Here is a 20,379-nt window from a genome sequence, read left to right on the forward strand (position 1 = left end):
TGACTGTCATCCTTGTTTCTTGTAATAAGTTACAATTCAAATCACATTCCCAGCCTTTTACCATTGAGAAGGCCATATGTTTGATTTAAAGTGGAATTTCAGGTTATTCCATTTTAGTTAATAAGAAATGTCAGACCTATCACTATGTGACATACTGCATATGGTGTTAAAGTGAAACCTGAAGTGGCATAAAGTAGGCTACTGTATATTTGGCACCTCAGATTTGCAGCATGTTGGTTTTGCAAAGCAGAGCCCTGGGGGCTACCAGATCTCAAAGAACCTTAGATTGTGAATCAAGTATCCTTGATGCTGAATAACTAAGCTAACTCACATGTAGGCACCATGATGATCATGGTGACATGTTATAGCAAGTGACATTTCAGCCTAACTATACCTAAATGGTGAGAAGACGTATTGTATGCTGAAATACATACCAGTGATCCATTTGTGTTAGCTGTAACCATAAAATATTCCATAGCTCATGCCAACATTGTACTTGTATCTCCTCTGTCCTCTTCTCTCCGGCATCCTGAAACATTCCAAAAAAGTACGAGTCATTCCCATTGATGAATTTTTGGTAAGTTAGAGTTCACAGGGTACTCTTAGAAATGTGTTTCAAGAAAAATGTTCCATCCTGTTCCTTTGAATTCTCTTTTCACTGCTGTCAAAAATGAACGTTGATTTGACCCCACTAACCATTAGATAATTAAACGATTGTTCTAATGAAAAATTTCAAATAAAATTCTACACGCATATAGCTGGCTTCTCCTCAAGAGTTCCTCTAACTTCCTGTTGCATCTGTGGGACAGGAAGTGAGGAGAAATGTTGTCAATGTTACGCAGGCAGTAAAAAATAACCTTAACCCCTTTCAACTCTTTACTATACTGTTACTAAAAGGTTTGGCTGTACACAGGCTTTGAGAGGTTACAGAGGGACTGAAAAAATCTCAAAGTAAATTAGAATATTTCAAATTACTTTCCTAATTTAGTTTGAGAAGTCATCAGCCAATGGCATTAACTCTACATTGTGTTTTCCTAGGATTTTATATCGGCAGCAGCAACTGGAGAAACGTCTGTTAGAGAGAAAGGAAATGGCACTTCATGATGAACAAGTTGAGATGGAGAGACAGAGGAGGCTGGAAGCACTGCGGCAGCAGGTGAGATGATCTGGAAATCCCATTTGCCTCCGTGTTTTGTGTCCTAAGAGTCTATGCAGGGCATCTATAGAGGATATCTATGACCATTAAAGTGTTACTAAACCCAGAACCTGCATTCACTATAACTGGTCTCCCACAGTACACGGAAATGCAATTATTTTAGAAAATATAAACTAATACATACCTTTTTTTCATTAGCAGTATATAGCAGTCTTGTGACTTGAATCGTGTCTGTTTAAAGATTGTAGGAGGAGTTTTCATTCTCCCCCGATCCTCTGTCTGGACAGTGCTGATTGGCCCTGTGCTGATCACATGCACTCTCCCAAGAAAAAAAAAACAACAACTCTCTAGCAATACACACCAAAGTGAGCATGTGCAGCCTGACTCCTAATGCTCTGTTTTATCAGGAGATGGGTTGGAGTCAGTTAAAGAAGAGGAGGATCAGAGAGACAGGATCAAACAGTCTTTATACACAATGCAGAGGATTAATCGCTTAGGTTCCACAGTGAGTATAACAAGCATACTTTTCTGCATATACAGACTGATTTTACGGTTGTGGGTTTAGTAACACTTTAAGCAATGACACAAGCTACCATTGCAACCCTTCTTCTCACAGTCTCTAAAGACACAGGCCAGATGAGGGATCCTTGCTGTACAGGGATATGCAATTAGTGGACCTCCAGCTGTTGCAGAACTACAAGTCCCATGAGACATAGCAAGACTCTGACAGCCACAAGCATGACATCCAGAGGCAGAGGCATGATGGGACTTGTAGTTTTGCAACAGCTGGAGGTCCGCTAATTGCATATCCCTGCTGTAGAATGAAATATACTAGGTTTTTCGTTGTCATGCTGATCTAATTCTTTTCAAGTTACTGGCCTAGAACAAGTATGCATATAGTGAGTTTTGATTTCCTATGTTACAGGCTTGTCACAGGTCAGTGACAGCCAGAGGCAGCCATGAGACTAGCATTTTAGAAAGAGGTTAGTAATGGTAGAGTGCCCGTTTCTCCCACCACAGGTTTCCTTGAAGGGGAAAGGCGGATCACATTGTTCCATTAGGACAAGAGATATCAAGGTGAATAAGTGCAGCTGGAGAGGGAGGCATGTACATGAACCTTTTGCTTTACCTAACATGGGCAAATCACAAGTTCACTTTAAAGTGTCACTAAAGGCAAAAATTCATGTTGGATAGAGTAAGGGAGGGGTATAAGCTTTGTCAGATGTTTTTATTTTTTTGCCATCTGTGTCCCATTGGGAAGATTTCCCATAGCCAAATCAGGAAGTGAGGAAATCCCTCCAAAGGGAGAGAATCTTGGTGTGTCACCAGGGTCACCAGAACTAGTGTCCCCATTGGAAGATTTCCCCTCTGTGCCGATGTCAACCCAAAATTTGGGTTTTTCTTTTACTTTCACTTTCGATGATAACGGTAAACAGGACAAATAGAGAGGGTGAATCTCCCTAACGAGGGCACAGACAGCAATACAAACTGGGGCAGGTGCTCTAATCCCTCTCCACTCTATCCAAAACTGAAAAAAAATATTTAGCTGTTAGTGACACTTTAATTCTCTGACCTGAAAGAAGTATGCATATTAGGAATTCTGACTTAGCTCTAGACTCCCTTGATACATGCTTGTCCTGTATCAGTGACTTAGAATGTATTGAAAGCATAGCATTGGCATGACAGCCAGTTTACTATCATCTACAACGGCACAGTGGAGTTTGCATGTTCTCCCTGTGCCTGTGTGGGTTTCCTCCGGGTACTCCGGTTTCCTCCCACACTCCAAAGACATGCTGGTAGGTTAATTGGCTTAATTGGTTAATTGGCTTCTGTACAAAATAAATGGCCCCAGTATATGAATGTGTGTTGGGGACCTTGGATTGTGGGCTCCTTGAGGGTAGGGACTGATGTGAGGGTGCGATGTATGTGTGGAGCGCTGCGTAAATTGACAGCGCTATATGGGTACCTGTTGTAGACACTCAGGTTGAACTGGATGGACTGGTGTCTTTATTCAACCTTACTAACTATGTAGCTATGTAAAAACAGAGCCAGCGTCACAGAGTGGCCACAGCAAGTGATGAGAATTATTATGAGAAAACTTATTATTATGAGAAAACTTGCCAAGAATTATGTGCACCTCAAATATCATTAAAGGATGATTAAAGTTGGCCATAAATGATTTCGCTTTTTTTCGATCCTACAGTGGACTGATCCAAAGAAACTGAACAGATTCCCTCATCCACACAATTGATGTGGAAGGAGGAATTCTCCCCACTGCACTATTGTATTCTGACAGCTGGGACTCCTCCACTGTCAGAATACACTGATCAGAGCTGCAGTTGATTGGCTGCAGGTGCTGATCGAACGAAAATGTGCCAGTAGTCCTGTTCGAGAGGAATCGATCATTAGATCTACTCCTCTGGAATGGGAACGTCCATAGATGGATCGAAATTCGTCAGGTCCCTTCTGAACTGGATGAATTTCAATCCATCTATGTTGCTCAGGCAGTTCACTCTGTTCATTATTTATTTTGTACCTTTCTCAGCTAGTTAGCAGTTTTATCTACAGCACACAATGAAAGCAACCGAACAGGCAGAAAGTATTGTTTTCTTGCTGTGCTAAACATATAGACCTTGGCTTTACCAATTACAAATATTGCCTTGTAAACAGACAGTTCAGTTTAAAAGGAGATACTTCTTATTCAGGTGGGGCTTCTTTAGGTCTAAATATAACCCATTGTTCATTGATTGAAGGTGTCCTTGCAACTAATTGCTGTGTACAACTTTTCAAACTCTTATTCTTTAGTCCTGAGATAACTAAATATTTATATGCGACATTTTGGTATTGAGTTGTCTGAAGTCCAGGCAGCATTGCATTAAGAATCCATTCATTTATAATTTAAAATCACAGAAACCCTTGAACTTTTTTTAAATACCTGTAAGCCATGGATATGACCCAATTATAAGTATCTGTTTATGTATTTACCGTAAATATAATGTTAAACGTACGTTTAAAAATAAGAGAATTCAGAGCACCATGCATGGGACCATGCCACTCTGCTCCATTTCTGCTTTGTGCATGAGCGGCTGAAGCAGCTGCAACATCAGTAATGACACCAATATACCCTACAAATATGCGATGCATAGTAGCCCATTATGCTTTACCTTTGCAGGGAAACAAAGAGGAAGTAAACCCATCATAAGTCACTGTCAATCACTGGTGGTAGGCAGTGCTGAAAATAAAGGTCCCTCCTTTGACACACTTCAACCTGTACATCGACACTTCAGCTTCATTCCTAGGGTGACAACATTGATTCAGCTAAGGGAGCCATTTGGGCAATGTTGTCACCCTAGGGCAGCACATACCAGGGCGGACTGACAACACTTAGGGCCCATGGACCAAATAAAGCAAGGGCCCCCTGTCAGGCCCCGCCCATGACCCACCCCCTAACCCCACGCATGGCCCGCATCTGACCTCGCCCCTACATTTTGCACAAAGTACAACTTCTGCCTTTTTTTTAATGGGACCTGGAGGGGGGTCTCTCTCTAACAGTGTCCATTAGAGAGTCTCTGTTAGAGAGAGAGACCCCCCTCCAGGACCTATTAGAGACTACAAAGGAGTATAATGGGACCTGGAGGGGGGCCTCTTTCTAACAGAGTGTACAGTGAACACCTTAATTCACGCTGGTCCTCACAGGACCCCCTCCTTGTGCCATGACTCTCACCCCTGCCCCAACCTCTCACAAAGTAGAAATAAAATTGGCACTGTGTAAAGCTCCTCTTACCTAACTATAGGTACTGTAGCTGTGGCTGGTTCCCGCATCCTCTGTGGCTAGCTGGTTCCCATGTCCTCTGTGGTTGGCTGGCTCCCTGGTTTGGTTGGGTCACCGTGGGTGGCTAGCTGGCACCCTGGCCCTGCTGTGGGTGGGTCACCATGAGTGGGTGGCTGGCACCCTGGCCTTGCTGTGGGTGGGTCACCGTGGGTGGTTGGGTGGCAAGCACCCTGGCGCTGCTGTGGGTAGGTGGCTGGCTGGCACCCTGGCTGGTGTGTCCTCTCCTCTTCCACCATTTTGGGCACTGTTTGCCAAGGTGAGGGAGGTGCTTGGAGGGAAGTGGTGACCTTTCCCCTATCCGGGACGGTAAATCTAGAAGGTTTGCAGTAGCAACACATAATGACGTTGCCTGCACGTGCAGGTCCTCTCTGTGCCCATTTGAGTGTCTATGTTAAAAAAAACCCTCACTAGTACCCATCAATGCAGCCTCTCCAGTGCCTCTCAATGCAGCCTCATCAGTGCCAATCAGCGTAGCCTCAGCAGTGCAAAATCAGTGCAGCCTCACCAGTGCCCATGAATGCAGCTTCACCAGTGCCCATGAATGCAGCCTGATCAGTGCCCATCAATGCAGCCTTATCAGTGCCCCTTAATGCAGCCTCACCAGTGCCCCTTAATGCAGCCTCACCAGTGCCCCTCAATGCAGCCTCAACAGTGCCCCTCAATGCAGCCTCACCAGTGCCCCTCAATACAGCTTAACCAGTGTGCCCCTCAATGCAGCCTCACCAGAGTGCCCCCTCTTTGCAGCCTCACCAGAGTGCCCCCTCTTTGCAGCCTCACCAGAGTGCCCCCTCTTTGCAGCCTCACCAGAGTGCCCCCTCTTTGCAGCCTCACCAGTGTGCCCCCTCTTTGCAGCCTCACCGGAGTGCCCCCTCCTTGCAGCCTCACCAGAGTGCCCCCTCACTAGAGTGGCCACTCCATGCAGCCTCACCAGAGTGCCCCCTCCATGCAGCCTCACCAGCATACTGTGTCCCAGGAACTGGATGTTGCTGCTCACATCCTTAAAGGGACCCCTGATGGCATGGGAGAGCCCAGTAAAGGTGATGGCGGGACGGTGGTGGAACCCCCTTCCACTGCCTGTAAAATAATCCAGGGGTTTCTTAGCCACTAGGATTACTTTTACTTTGTGCAGACTTGTTGGGGCTAAAAAATGATATCTTGATCATTGCTGCAGCGATGACCAAGATATCACCCTTCCAATCAAGCAATGTACCAGTATGTTGCTGGACAGGAAGTGGTTAAGGGGGGTGGTTGGGGGGCACATGTTTACTGCCCCCCCAAACGCAAGTGTAAAGTAACATCACATTGCATCTTATGATTATCAGCATTATGAAAATTGCGCAGGCAGCACAGTCAGCATGTGTTCTGTCATGGATCTGTCACAGTGTCACATGGCTTTTGGGTGCTGACTTTGTTAATTTATGCCTGTATTGTATATTACAAACTTTAACCCAGTACAGGCATAACAAAGTCAGCACCAAACAACAATATGACACACTGTGACAGATCCGTGACAGAACACATGCTGACTGTGCTGCCTGCCTGAGTATCATAATGCTTATAATCATGACCTGCTGCTATGCTGTGTGTAAGCCCAAGTGAGACAGTGAGGATTCTATCTCTGTTCTCCACTCACTCTGCAGTGCAGGTGCAGCCTCGCTGTCCCCCAGGTTCTTGCTCCTTCTCATCCACTGAGCCACCTGTCGCCTCACCTCAGTCTTGGCAGTCGGCACCTGAAAATGGAAGGCGGAGCCTCGTCGTATCACTCTGCCAGGGAAGGCAGTGGGCAGTGGCAGCCGGGACTAATTAACTAGCAGAGCAATGTGTGGGGCGGCTTTTTCTGCATGCACCCGAAAAAGGAGAAATAGTCCGACGACTGCTGCGCTCACCTTCTGGGCCCCTCTGTAGACATGATGGGGCCCAGGAAAATGTCATTACAACCCCTCTTAGTAGTAGCGGGGGTATGATTTCGAAATCTCTCGATTTTAATATGCATAAATTAACTGGAAAGTCATCACCAGCCCTAAAGGGTCCAGCAGGTGGCACTGGCGGGCCCCCTTTAGCGGCCGGGCCCTCGGTCCATGTCCGAATGGACCGACTGGTCAGTCCGCCCCTGGCACATACCCATGCAGGCCTAAAACTGACAGGATTGTCAGGTTAAAATAAAGGATAGGAAAGGCTACAGAATTAAAACAAGATAAAAATGTAAACATGTAAAGTGTAAATCAAGCCTACTCCACCTCCACCTAAGAACTGTATTTGAGTCACCTCCATCAGATCATCCCCTGCAGCTTCTACCATTTGTACCAACTCCCCCTCCCTTTGGATTGTAAGCTCCATAAGCAGGACCCTCCTATTCTTTCTGTATGGAATTGCATTAAAATTGTATTGTCCCCCTTTATATTGTAAAGTGCTGCATAATCTGTTGGCGCTATGTAAATCCTGTATACAAATAATAATACAGGAGAGATGAGCAGTGGCAGAACACTTATTTCTTACACCACATTCCCTACTTGCAGGTGTTTTAGTTAAGTGGAGCATACACAGACAGTTTTTTTCAGGTTGAACGAATAAAACAGAAATCCCTGCATCTACACAAGTGACTTGGATGCAGGGATCTCCCCTGCCACACTATTGTGTTCTGACAGCAGAGACTCCCACCTCCCACTCCATTGAATGCTGGTTTCCCAGCAGGACCGTTCAACAGTATGTTGAACAGACGGGGTACACATGTACTGGTCAAACCAGCTGCAATAGCCACTATTCAGCACTAGACTTGCCCTTCCCTATTTATTCCTTATTTCTTGTTTTAAAGTCATCTTACTGGTTCCTCATTTTCCAAAGTTTTCATAATTCAATCTTGCTGGGCATCATTTTGCAGCGATGTCTCTAGCTCCTAGCAGATAGACTCTCTGGATTCTCAGTGGTCATACATTTTATTCATTTGTCTTGATCATTTATGGGTCATCCTTCTATCAGTGTGCTGTCTTTTTATGTTCTTGCAGGTTGCTGTGATAGCAGAATTTGATCCTGTCCGAATGATGAGTGACACGAAAGCCTGGAAAGCTAAAATGGGTATTGGGACAGAAGAGGAAGTCGTTCTTCAAAAACCTCTTTTTGAGTTACATACATACACTGAGCAGCAGGTAGGTGTGATATTCCCATCACTGCATCAATGGTTCCCTGTTAAAGGCAAACTCCAGACAACAATAATAAAAATTATACTACACCTCTCTCCTAAACCCCATGTACTGAATCAAAAATAATGTTCTTCTTGCCTTGCTGCTGTTGGAGATATTGTAGCCCAAAATCCCTGTGACCTCATGAAGTAATTGGTGCAAATAAATATTTTTCAACGGTGGTTACGGATTCCCTCTATCTATTGCACCTATGTATTAACTTGTCTATTCCCCTAGTCAGCTAGTCTATTAAAACTCTGATAAGCACAGTGATATAAGTTTAGCTATGAAACCAAGCACACTGCTTAATAAAACAAAGTCTTATTTATTTCCCAAGGAAATAGGAAAACGCTAACATGAAAATACTATAGAGAATTATACAAAGTTTATGACAAAAGAACATCAAAGATACTTATCACAATGCTTTCCTCGAGATATTGTTTAGTGGCTTGGGCTCAGTATGGCAATAGAGAGATAGCCATGAGGCTCAAAATGGTGGAGAGAGCCATGCGGCTCAGGCACAAGCCAAGAGCTAAAAGGGACGAATTCTCTCCTGTGTACCCTTTTTACAAATTCATTCAGACCCATTTGTAACCACCCCCACTAGCCTCCTGTCCAATGAGATATTGCCAAGAGGTAGTCCTTTTAATATATTATATTACTGTCTGTCCTGCTGTATTGTCCTCTAGGGGCAGCATTGTCCATGTATCATCTCTAGGTGCCTGTTGATCCTTTGATCTTTGTCACCCACCATCATCAATCATCCTGGCAGCCATGGCTCTCTTTAAAGATTGCTTGCAGTATATTATCATACTAGTTGGCCCGGAGTCAAGCTCTTGTTACAGCCTTGCTAGCTTTCAGATGCAGATTCTGATATGCTACAAAGCTCTGCTGTGTAACTGGTTACATTCCAACTTGGGGCCATTTGCCTGTATCAACCAGGGAATGAAATACCAGAAATATGATATTAAACCATGTTGCCTTCCAACACCTCATTACAGGATTTCAAGTAGAAATCACACAACAGTAGTCTGGGATGGAGGGGTTTGCAGGACACACTATGTAGCTTCCTGTATGTATGCCTCTTACTGAACAAAAGATCTTCCCTCCTCCATTCTACTATGCTCCAGTGTATAACATTGTTCCTGTTGTCTGGAACTCAGGGAGCTGGCAGCACTGACTAAGATAGGAAAGCATCACCTGCTCAAGCAGCTTAACTCAGCTCTGCAGAGTAGAAGCCACTGGACCCAAAGGGCAGACTTGTTTATTAGAGCAGCAGCCTAGTTAGTTTCTTTGCCTCCCCCTTTAGCTTCCATGCCCCCGATAATCAGAGGGACGGTGCTGCGGCGCAGTCTCCCGGAAGTGGGGAAGGGTACCTGTCAAAAATAGTTACCCGTTCCCCTTGAAAAGCACCAAATGTGGCACTGGAAGGGGGGAAAAAGCAGATAAGCGGAGGTTCCACTTTTAGGTGGAACTCCACTTTAAAGTGGTTCTAAAGGCTCATGAAGGTAAAAAAAACCTTCTGTGTGCCCCCCTAAAACGTACCTGAACCCCATCTTGATCCATCGATTGGTACAAAAGCCTCGGCTTTCCAGGAACTCTCATTCTTCATTGGCTAAGGCAGCAGTGGGAGCCATTAGGCCAATAGGGAGAGGGAGGGGCGGAGCGGGGCCGAGCCTCGGCTCTGTGTGTAAATGGACACGCAGAGCCGCACCTTGGGAGCGAGTCTGCCTGGGTCACTGCACAGAGCAGGTAAATATAACATGTTTGTTATTTACAAAAAAAACAAAAAAAACAAGACTTTTAATATCACTATAAAGCGGAACTACACTGTATCTGAGCACCACAAACCAAAAGCGCTATTTAATTATTTTTTTATATTCAAAGCAAACTTCCCCATTTATCTGAAAAATCACTTAGAAAAACACTCCCCTAGCATTTCTGGCCATGGCCATCTTGAGTAAGGGCAGATGATTCATGTAGAATTTACTTCCTAAAATCCATCTGCCTTTAGCTCATACATGCAGGCAGGAGGGTGGGCTTAGCTGAGAAAACCCCTCCTGAAGACTCCTGGGATGTATGGCATAATTATTTGCCTAGGCATGGAACCTAACTGAAGAAAAGTAAAAACAGTTTAAAACAAGTAAATATGATATACTTTCCTATCTATAGACTAATGCTAGCAGCATGAGGATTCAAAATATTCAATGTTGATTGAGATTGAGATTGAGAAAGTGAAGTTTCACTTTAAGCTGGCCATAGATGAGTAGAATTTTTAATGAAAATCTTAGGAAAAGAAGGTTCTGAGAAAGTTTATTTTTCTAATCGTTAGTGGGTCAAATTGATGTTCATTTTTGAGCACAGTGTCGACAATTTTTATTTTTTAATATTCGTTTTTATTGTTTTTTTCAAAACGATACAAGGCAACTTAGTAAGTGCACAATGTACTAAAGATAATGTACAGAATTAAAAAAAAAGATATATATAGAGAGAAAGAGGCAAGTAAAGGTTGTTAGAAGGTACAAAGCCATATGCACTATAGTACATGAAATATAACCTAATGCAATTGTCATTAGTCAAAGAAAAATATAGCTACAATATCGTAGTCAGTAATAAATAGAGCATTACATGAAGCCATTGTATAAGAAAATAGGTACATAGTATACATCATAGGTGTAGAATAATAAACATGGATTGAAGAAAAAAAAAGGATAAATTATCCCAGTTTTCCCATATGCAGTCAAAGAGAATCAATTGATCTCTCAATTTAGCTGTGGGATAATCCAAGCGACGCAGATCCGCTATGCCACATAAAAGTTGGGAGGGACAAGAAAATTTTAAGGAGTAGGATAGAATTTTTTTCTCCAACAAATGAATTTCTAACAGTGTATGTGGTTTTCGTTTGGTAAAGTCCAAACATTCGAAAATCAAATGTTAAAAGTAAATAAAATCTTTTGAACGGCTTTCGAATGTTCTGAGAATTTTTGTACGACTTTTCCTAAGAATTTTTGTTAGAAATTCTAACCATCTATGGCCAGCTTTACAGAGGAACTGTCTTGGCAATATGTTTTGTGTCTAAACTATAGTCTTTCAGCGCCTGTTTTATGTCCCAGCATGTTTTCCTTCAAACAGGACAGTTTATTATCCTAGCACATCTTTCTTCACAAGAAGCCACTCAAACAAGCCACTCATATGGCCAGCTTCACAGTGCCCATACAGAGTGCCAGATCAGAGCTTTGTGAAGCTGGCCGTATAGGTGGTTTGAACAGGTGGCTTCTTGTGAAGCACAACCTGCAGCTATGAAGGGGAGTTCTATGTTCCCCTGTCGCCACTCACCTAGCCCTAGCTCATTGGAGTTTATTGCGTAGACAGCTGGTGATGAGCAGAGAACACCGCTGTCATAACTGCAGTATATGATGGGACATAAAACATATAGCGCCAATACAGTCAGCCCTCTTCATCTGTAAGTACAGGGCTGACTAACAGAGCAACTGACCTGACTGGGGGAGGCTGGAGATGGAGAGTGGGACAAAATTGAACCAGGCAGTTGCGCGTCCACTGTATAGGGCTTTGTAAAGCTGGCTGTGTGGGCAGCTGCATGGGTGGTGACAGGAGAGCCGAAAACTCCTTTGTCATGCTAAAGGATCATAATGTTAAATCTAAGTTTATTTTGAATTATTTGAACTTCAATTGATCTGACAGGCAGTGGTGGGTGGGGATAAGCAGTGCAGCACCCAGTGCTAGACCCTGCATGCTTCCAGTGGTGAAGACATGATGAATTAAGTATTGCCTACATTGGGGAAGTAACAGAACTGGTTTACCAACAGATAACAAACAGATTAGTCCTTCTCACAAAAATAGGTTGCCTGATGACAATAATGCCTGGTACACACTATCAGTTTTTTTTTGTTCAACTCAGCAGGCTGAACAAAAAAAAACCTGAAGCTCTCGGGAGGAGCTTGTGGTACTAACTGTCCAATGTTGGTACAGCGATCTCCCAGCTTAGCTATTGTGTTCTGGCAAGGGGACTAGTATCGCTGTGATGACTGATCACAGAGATAACATGGTACACAGCCCCTCAGATTAGCTAGGTGGATCACCTGGGGTATCGGTTGCCCGATGTCTATTTATCCAGTGCTGTTCATAAATTGGCTTTGGGTAGGTTAAAGGCCACCTAGCCACCGTTGAAAGACGTACATTGGTATTTAGATGGTTAACACAGTTTTTTTTACCTCAGTTTAAATTTTCTACTTAAGTATGCAAAAGATGGAATGGCTTTGACAGGAGTTTTAGGATAAATCAATGTTTGAGACTGATGAGCGTGTTTTATAAAGATTGTGGCAGGTCAATTGATGATTCTGATATACGGTAAAATTGCAGAAGCCCAGTGTAATATATAATCAACCATTTTATCCACCCAGAACTACAGTTAAAGCTGACGCCCAGGCAAACATCTAAATACACAGATGTAATACACATGCTGTATGCTGGATGTTTTACTTTTGAATTTCTGTTCATTCATTTCTGAGTTTTACACAGCCATGTGGATGACACCACTTTCTCTATAACAGATACAAACTGTAGAAGGAATACAGTGGTGTCCTCTCTCCACTCCTAGCCTGCTGATTGAAAGAGCAGCAGCAGAATGATGAGATTGTCCTTCTGCTCACTCCACATCCTAAGCATGTTTCTTATCAGCACAAATCCATGCAGCCCACCTGATTGTCCTGCAATGCTGCCCTTGCTTCTCCCCATTTAATTGCTAATGTATAAGGGATTGCAAAAGACTAATAATAAGTACAAAACCAGAACTTACAATGGTTACATTAGAAAAAATGACAAATAATAATATAGGCTTACATTTAGAGCTGATTTAATGTTTTGTCTTTTATATCTGCATGAAGTAGGATTTTTTGTTGATCACGTATTTTGAAGTTAAGCGTTCATAGTAAGTACAACCTGAACTCTTCTATCTCCTATCCTTACAATTAGAGAGCATTTTGGTGGCCCTACACTACAGGATCAGACACAATAGAAATAGTTGTATCTGTTTCCTCTCCATTCAGTAGATGATTGCAGTACAGTGTCAGAACAGCGAAAACCCCCATTGCTTCATGGGAGCCAAGTTTTATTTCATGGTTAAGATCAGTTCTGCCTTGCTGAGGTCACACACAGGTTTTTATTTTTGTACCTGGCTCTTAAAGGCATGGGATTCCATTGGTTGCTGTTTTACATTTTAAACGATTTAGCAGGAGGCCTTTCAATAAAGAAATGTTGCTAATCTATCATTCTTAAAATGATAGTTGCTGGGCTGTCATGCTGATCCTACAAGCTAAAGCTTGGTCAAAAAAATAACCCCCCCCCCCATAGCTGCAGTCACTTCACATGTAATTCAAGTTTTCAAGACAGTCCAACAGAGACCAATCCCCTCCTCCCCGTCATCCATTGAGAAAAGCCTGTGGTGGAAAAAGGAGGAAAGTAGGATGAATGACAGGATTCTCTCCCCATTCAGAGACATTCAGTGTAAACCATGGATTAGAGGGGAGGAGGGGGGCAGGTTCACCTTGGGCCAATTGAATACAGTTCAGCCCGAAGAGCCAAAACTATTAACCCCCATTGTGCTGGAAGGTCAGGGCCAGGAAGAGGACTGAGCACCCTGCAGACAAGATTTCTACACAAAGCAGTATCCTTTACAACTAGGACATACTTCATTACAGGAAAGTTATGTGGCTGCAGCTATAAGGGAAATAACCATTTTTGACTTAGCTTCAGCTTTAAGTACTTTAGGCTACTGACCAACCAAGTCCACCGAAACAGACTTCGGACCTTACTCCCACCTTAACAACGTGCACAATTGTTGTGAGTCAGTGACTGTAAAATAACATTTTACAGAGTAGATCATTGATGGCAGTCTAATTGTCACTACATTAGTGTGTACACAGGAAAAGTGTAATCATTTTTTAAATATATTCTTTATTTTTTATGGTTGGGACTAAAAATAAAATGTAAAAATATATAATATATAAACGGGTATCTACGAAATACTATGTTCTTTTATGCAGCAAGCAGACAGGACCTGAGGCTCTTTCTACATGATTTCCAGTATTTCTTTTGCTCGTTTGTTGCACACAACCCCTTTGTCACCATTGGACCAACATGCATGGCTCCATCTGGCACCAATGCAGATGACCATCCTTGCTGAACTTACAAGTAATAACACTCTTGCTGCTACTGTGCTGATGCTCACTACCCTTGTACCCTACTCGTGATCATTGCATTGCGCAGGAGGAAAAAAATCATAATGCAGTAGGCAACAAAGGATAGTGCAGGAGGCAACAAAGGATAGTGCAGGAGACAACAAAGGATAGTGCAGGAGACAACAAAGGATAGTGCAGGAGACAACAAAGGATAGTGTAGGAGACAACAAAGGATAGTGCAGGAGACAACAAAGGATAGTGCAGGAGACAACAAAGGATAGTGCAAAAGGCAACAGATCATGGGGTGCATTCTCACAATATTTGGGATTCCCATGCTTCCCAGACTGAATGACATTAACATTGCCTAGGTGTAAACAATGTAATTTTTTGGTTTCTTTAGGTTTGCACCTAGCAATTTTGCTTGGGGGGGGGGGGGGGGTGGAGTGGAGGGGGTTTGTTTTACCTTTATTGTCCTGTATCAATACAGTATGTAATTATCCAATGACTGCTTTGAAGATATGCATAAAGCCTGTCAATATTTGGCTATGGTGCTAGCCAGCTGGATCTTTAAAATTGGTAAATGCCCTTGTACCCAGTTGTTTGGCTCAACTGTCTGTTTTATGTTCTTAATATTAGCTAAAGTACAGATTTTTAAAACCCATTAGAACAGAAGATAAGTAAACTGAAGGTGATATATTGGGAAATCATGGGGACGTCTGTTGTCCTTTGAGGTATATTGACAGCTGTAACCTTTCAGCATCTTTTAGCTTGTCACACATAGGGCAGCTAGCTCATCAAGCTTATATACAGTAAATGTCAGTATGTTTTTTTTTTTTTCTCTGTATGTCCGAGAATGTTTATGTACCTATTTGTGGAATAATTTGCAACCTTTCCATGTCTTATAAACTGTGTGTGTGTTTTGGATAGAGTAGGGAAGGATGAGAACCCCTAAAAAGTTTTTATTTTTGTCTTTATCCCTATTCGGTAGATACGCGCTGTCTATATCTCCTAGTGACAGAACATTTTGCAGATATCACCAAAACTAGAGCTGTGAGTAAAGCTTCCAACAAGAGGAGTTTTAACAATGAACTTTTCTAGACATTAATAAAAATAAAAGTGTTGGCTATGCATACTCTTTAAAATTGGCTTAGTAGTTGGCACTATAGACTTTCAGCACTGGGGTGCTGCAACACTGCAATCACACATAGAGAGCAACACATTGACTTGTATACTTATAGCTAAAGTTACTGAGAAATATGATTCATTAAGGAAGAGCTCTGCAGTAACTTTCTCATCCAGATGAAACTGGCTCTATGAAATTTGTATGCACCACATAGGACAAAGCAGCAGTGATTGTCCTGAAGCCAAGTGGATGTGTCATAGACAGTCAGTTGGTTTTGTGGTGTCTACAGTCAGGATGTACAGTATGCCTAAAGCAATGTCCTTTAATTAAAATTCAGTCAACATACTGTGAGAAGAGGAGGGGGAGAAAATTAAAGAGCAGCACAGTTTTCCACCAAGCTTCAGAGTCCGAAGCAGATGGGACAGAAACAAGCAAGGCCAAAATTCTTCTTTAAACCAAATCTCCACCTGAAATATGATTCTGTAAGCTAGCTAAGTTTTTGATTACATCTTCAAGTTTCAATCCTGTACTTTTATTTTATTGTTGAATGTATGAACTGCAGTCATCTGGCCTTTTCAAAGATAGGTTTGACAAACAGTTTATAAGTTGCCGAGTGCAGATCTGCTGAGATCACTTTGTTTTTTTCTTGACTGACAGCTCGCCAAGTCTGGTGACTCTTTTGTGCGATGTCTATCATAACCCAGAGATGTGCATTTGGTCTCCTCGGTACTCTTGTCTTTGTTTGACACTTCTGGACTCATAACTATTGATAGACACGAGTGCTTTGCTCAGCTGCTGCAGCTGACCTTTATCCACGCAGTCTTATTTTTTGAATGTGAAATGTTCTGTTGTTTTGTGAATAGTGTTTATCTGAGCCACTGACAGCTCTGCAGAAGCTGATCTGTGTTCAGATGCTCCAACCTCCTGACCAGCATTGATGAATTGGCCAGCATGAGGGCTGTCAGCGGTCAGAGCTGCTACAGAAAATAGCTCCACAACATTCCCAAACCACTTAACATTTTGAACTTGTACCAAAAATAAAACTGCATTACAAATATACTGTTGTATGATTGTTCATAAAAGTGAAATCATCTCAACAAATAGAGCATTAGTAGCAATAAATACATGCTAAAAATATATATTTTTTTGCAACCCATCCTAAATACAGCTGCTTTTAAAATCCTCTGTATTGCTATATATCATTATATAGTGAGTAAAAAATTATGCATGTCTACCCAGTACCATCAAAACCAAACAATTATATGCTCAGAACCCTAAAGAAGAAGACATCATCACTCCAAACTTTTGTGTATCTTGTCTCGGTTCAATGTCTGTGCTAGGTGCCGATCCTGGAAGGAACACATCCCACTCCACATAAGTACCAAAGATACAAAGATCAAGGCCCTACTCTACCTCTACAATTCAACCCAATTTGGGTGAAACGTGTCAGTCGAGTGTGGCCAAGAGTGGGGATTGTGCAGGTGCCGATGGATTTGTAATAAAACTGAATGGTTGCTACCATTAGAGTGTGGCCTTGATCTTTGCACCTTAGCACTCAGAACCCTAAATTCATTGATCTAGAAGAAGGTTAAAAAAAACCTTATTTAGGGTTATAAAGCGAGATCCAATTTTCTCTAATAGGGTAAAATTGCTGTTACATCCCCACAAATGTCAAATTGATTACTTCCAATATCTACATTGTATATTGCTATTTCCTATTAACGTGTATCTAACCCCCCCCCCCCCCCAAAAAATGCAATATATTGCACCTTACTAGTCCTTATATATCCCTTTCACGCCTAAGCCCATTTCTGACATTTGTTGCTTACAAGTTAAAATCCATATTTTTTGCTAGAAAATTGCTTAAAACCCCCAAACATTATACATTTATATTTTTTAGCAGAGACCCTAGGAAATAAAATGGTGATCGTTGCAATATTTTATGTCATGCGGTCTTTCAAACAAATTTTTTGGGGAAAAAAGACACTTTCGTGAATCAAAAAAACTAAACAGTAAAGTTAGCCCAATTTTTTGTATAATGTGAAAGATGATGTTGTGCTGAGTAAATAGATACCTAACATGTCATGCTTTGAAATTGCACACACTCGTGGAATAGCGACAAACTACGCTACCTAAAAATCTCCATAGGCAACATTTAAAAAAAAATTAACAGTTACCAGGTTAGCGTTACAGAGGAGGTCTTTTGCTAGAATTATTACTCTCACTCTGACGATCGCAGCGATACCTCACATGTGGGATTTAAACACCGTTTACATTTGCGGACGCGACTTACGCATGCATTTTCTTTGCTGTGCGAGCACGCGAGGATGGGGGGCGCTTTAAAAAAAAAAAATTCCTCCTTTGCACTTAAAAGTATTCAGATCGCCAAAAACGGTGGTTCTGAATACTGTCATTTATTTAAAATGCGGCTTAGTTCGGGTCTCGGCCTAGCCGACGGAAGTGGCAGCTGGGTGCTTGGGTCTCCCGGTGGGACAAGAGGCTCGGGAAGAGTGGCGGAAGGTGGCGGGAGGGGGGACGTCCCCTCCTGCTGCTTTATGATAATAGCTGAGCGGCTTTTAGCTGCATCGGTTGTTATCTCTAAAGAGTTGACCGCCCGCTCTAAAAGATGGTACTGGGGTGATGTCTGCAGCTGCAGCCATCATCCCAGTATAACCCCTTCTGACATTTATTTTTCCCCTGGTGATTCTGCCACTAACCTTTACAATCCTAATGACAATTACTCTCCCTTCTGTATCAGGATTTAAATAAAAACAAGTCGGGCGGCATCGGCTCATGTGTACGGCAGCCAGTTCAACAGAAGCCATCTGTTAGTCTGGCTTTTGTCAAAGGGGCATGACTGAAAAAGGTCTACCGATCGTCACCCAATTAGCGCTCTCATGACTGAAACCGCTGACCGGTGTATTCTAGGGGGGGGCGTCCCCCTGTCATAACACAATAGCTCAGCAGGGGAGATCACTGTACTAATATCTGATAATTAGTACAGAAAGCTCCTTGTGAGCACCTCAGTTTTTTTTCGTTTAAAAAAAAAAAAAAACTGTTATGCCCCGTACACACGGTCGGACTTTGTTCGGACATTCCGACAACAAAATCCTAGGATTTTTTCCGACGGATGTTGGCTCAAACTTGTTTTGCCTACACACGGTCGCACAAAGTTGTCGGAATTTCCGATCGACAACCACGCGGTCACGTACACCACGTACGACGAGACTAGAAAAGGCCGGTTCAGAACCAAGCGCGGCACCCTTTGGGCTCCTTTTGCTAATCTCGTGTTAGTAAAAGTTTGGTGAGAGACGATTCGCGCTTTTTCAGACTCGTGGCTTTCAGATCGTTTTCTGCCGTTCAGTTTGTGCTTGTGGGTTTGTATTTGCTCTTCAGTGCGTGCAGTCAGTTCGTATCGGAGTTTTCTGTGCGATCTTGTCCGCTCGTTGCTGTTTTTCAGGTCGCTCTTCACAGGCCTTGCTGTTCTTCAGTGCGTTCTGTTACTTCGTTCTGAGCAGCCGACCGTTTTCTAGCCATGTTTCGTATGCGTACTCCTCGTACAGTTCGTGCTGTGCGGGGGCTTGGTGTTGGGGTCCTGACCTTGACACAAGTCCAGTCCATGAACAGGGCGAGGAGGAGTTCATGGACCAAGAATTGGTTGCTTCAGCGTGACCAGTTCTCTCATATGCCTTTGCTCCGTGAGATCCGTGAGAATAATCCTGATGATTTCAGGAACTTTCTCAGGATGACGGACCCCGTATTTCACCGTTTGTTGACTTCACTGACCCCCTATATCAGCAGGCAGGATACCTGCATGAGGCAAGCCATCACTCCGGAGCAGAGGCTCGTCGCTACCCTGCGGTATTTGGCGACAGGGAGAAGCCTGCAGGACCTCAAGTTCTCGACAGGCATCTCCCCCCAGGCTCTTCTTTGTGGACATTTACTGCTTGTGTTTGTTTTAGCTGACCCTGACAGAAATGTGTGGAGTGCAGAAAATGTCGTGATTGTGTAACCTTATACAAAGCACTGTTGGCTGTTATTTACTAAATGCAAAGACACTTTTCACTACAAGTGCACTTGCAACTGCACTGAAACTGCACTTGTAGTGCAAAGTGGATTTGCCCTTAGGAAATTACCCCCATTTTCTCATCAAACAACAATTACATCACCCCAAAAGTGTTGTAGCGTTGAGACAATAATCCACACATTCTTGATGAAGAATCTTTTTAATACCTGCACAATCACATGTACATTTACCAAAGGTTTTTCTGACAAACCAACATGTTTGTTGTATACCAATTTTTGTGGTGTCATTATCCAAAATCAAAATGTGCATTTTATAGAAAACAGGCCTGTGTAAAACCCACAAGAAAGACACAAATCTTGATCTTACAAAGTTCACATTTGGTAGAACTTGAAGGCAATATCAGACATGAGTATTTAGGAACTGTGTTTGATATTGCGTTCAGATGGGGGGAAATCACCCCTGGAAAAGCCAAATTTGGAAGATGCACACAAATTTCCCAATGTCAACATGTGCTATCTGCCATCAGGGGGGATCAAGGGATGTGTTTTGGGGGAGAAAGCCCTTCCTCACCGTTACTTTATTATTGAGGAAGGGGTTGCACCCCCAAAACGCGTCCATTGATCTCCCGTGATGGCAGATAGCACATGTTGGCACACTGTGTGCATCCTCCAAATTTGGCTTTGGGAAAAATCACAAAAAAATTTCGCACATTGTAGCAGACAAAAGAAGAAAGTGATTTTGAGGGGCTTTAAACTCACCCCAAAACATCAATGATGTTTTTATATTTTGGAATAACATCATTGATGTTTTGCTTGATGTTTTCCAATTGTAAATTACACCCCATGATCTCCCCGATCACGATCTGGGC

General features: G+C 42.7%; 1 protein-coding gene across 1 annotated transcript in view; it reads left to right on the forward strand.

Annotated features, from left to right (window-relative positions):
- The window catches only part of CCDC148 (coiled-coil domain containing 148), a 420,305-nt gene that overhangs the window by 389,867 nt on the left and 10,059 nt on the right, over positions 1-20,379 (forward strand). Inside the window, exons 13-14 of the mRNA XM_073634118.1 lie at positions 1,039-1,156; positions 7,991-8,131. Coding sequence (XP_073490219.1) covers positions 1,039-1,156; positions 7,991-8,131 — 259 coding nt within the window. The remainder of the gene's footprint in view (positions 1-1,038; positions 1,157-7,990; positions 8,132-20,379) is intronic.

The sequence above is a fragment of the Aquarana catesbeiana genome, linkage group LG06 (assembly GCF_042186555.1).
Source record: "Aquarana catesbeiana isolate 2022-GZ linkage group LG06, ASM4218655v1, whole genome shotgun sequence".
In the NCBI taxonomy this organism is placed as follows: Eukaryota; Metazoa; Chordata; class Amphibia; order Anura; family Ranidae; genus Aquarana; species Aquarana catesbeiana.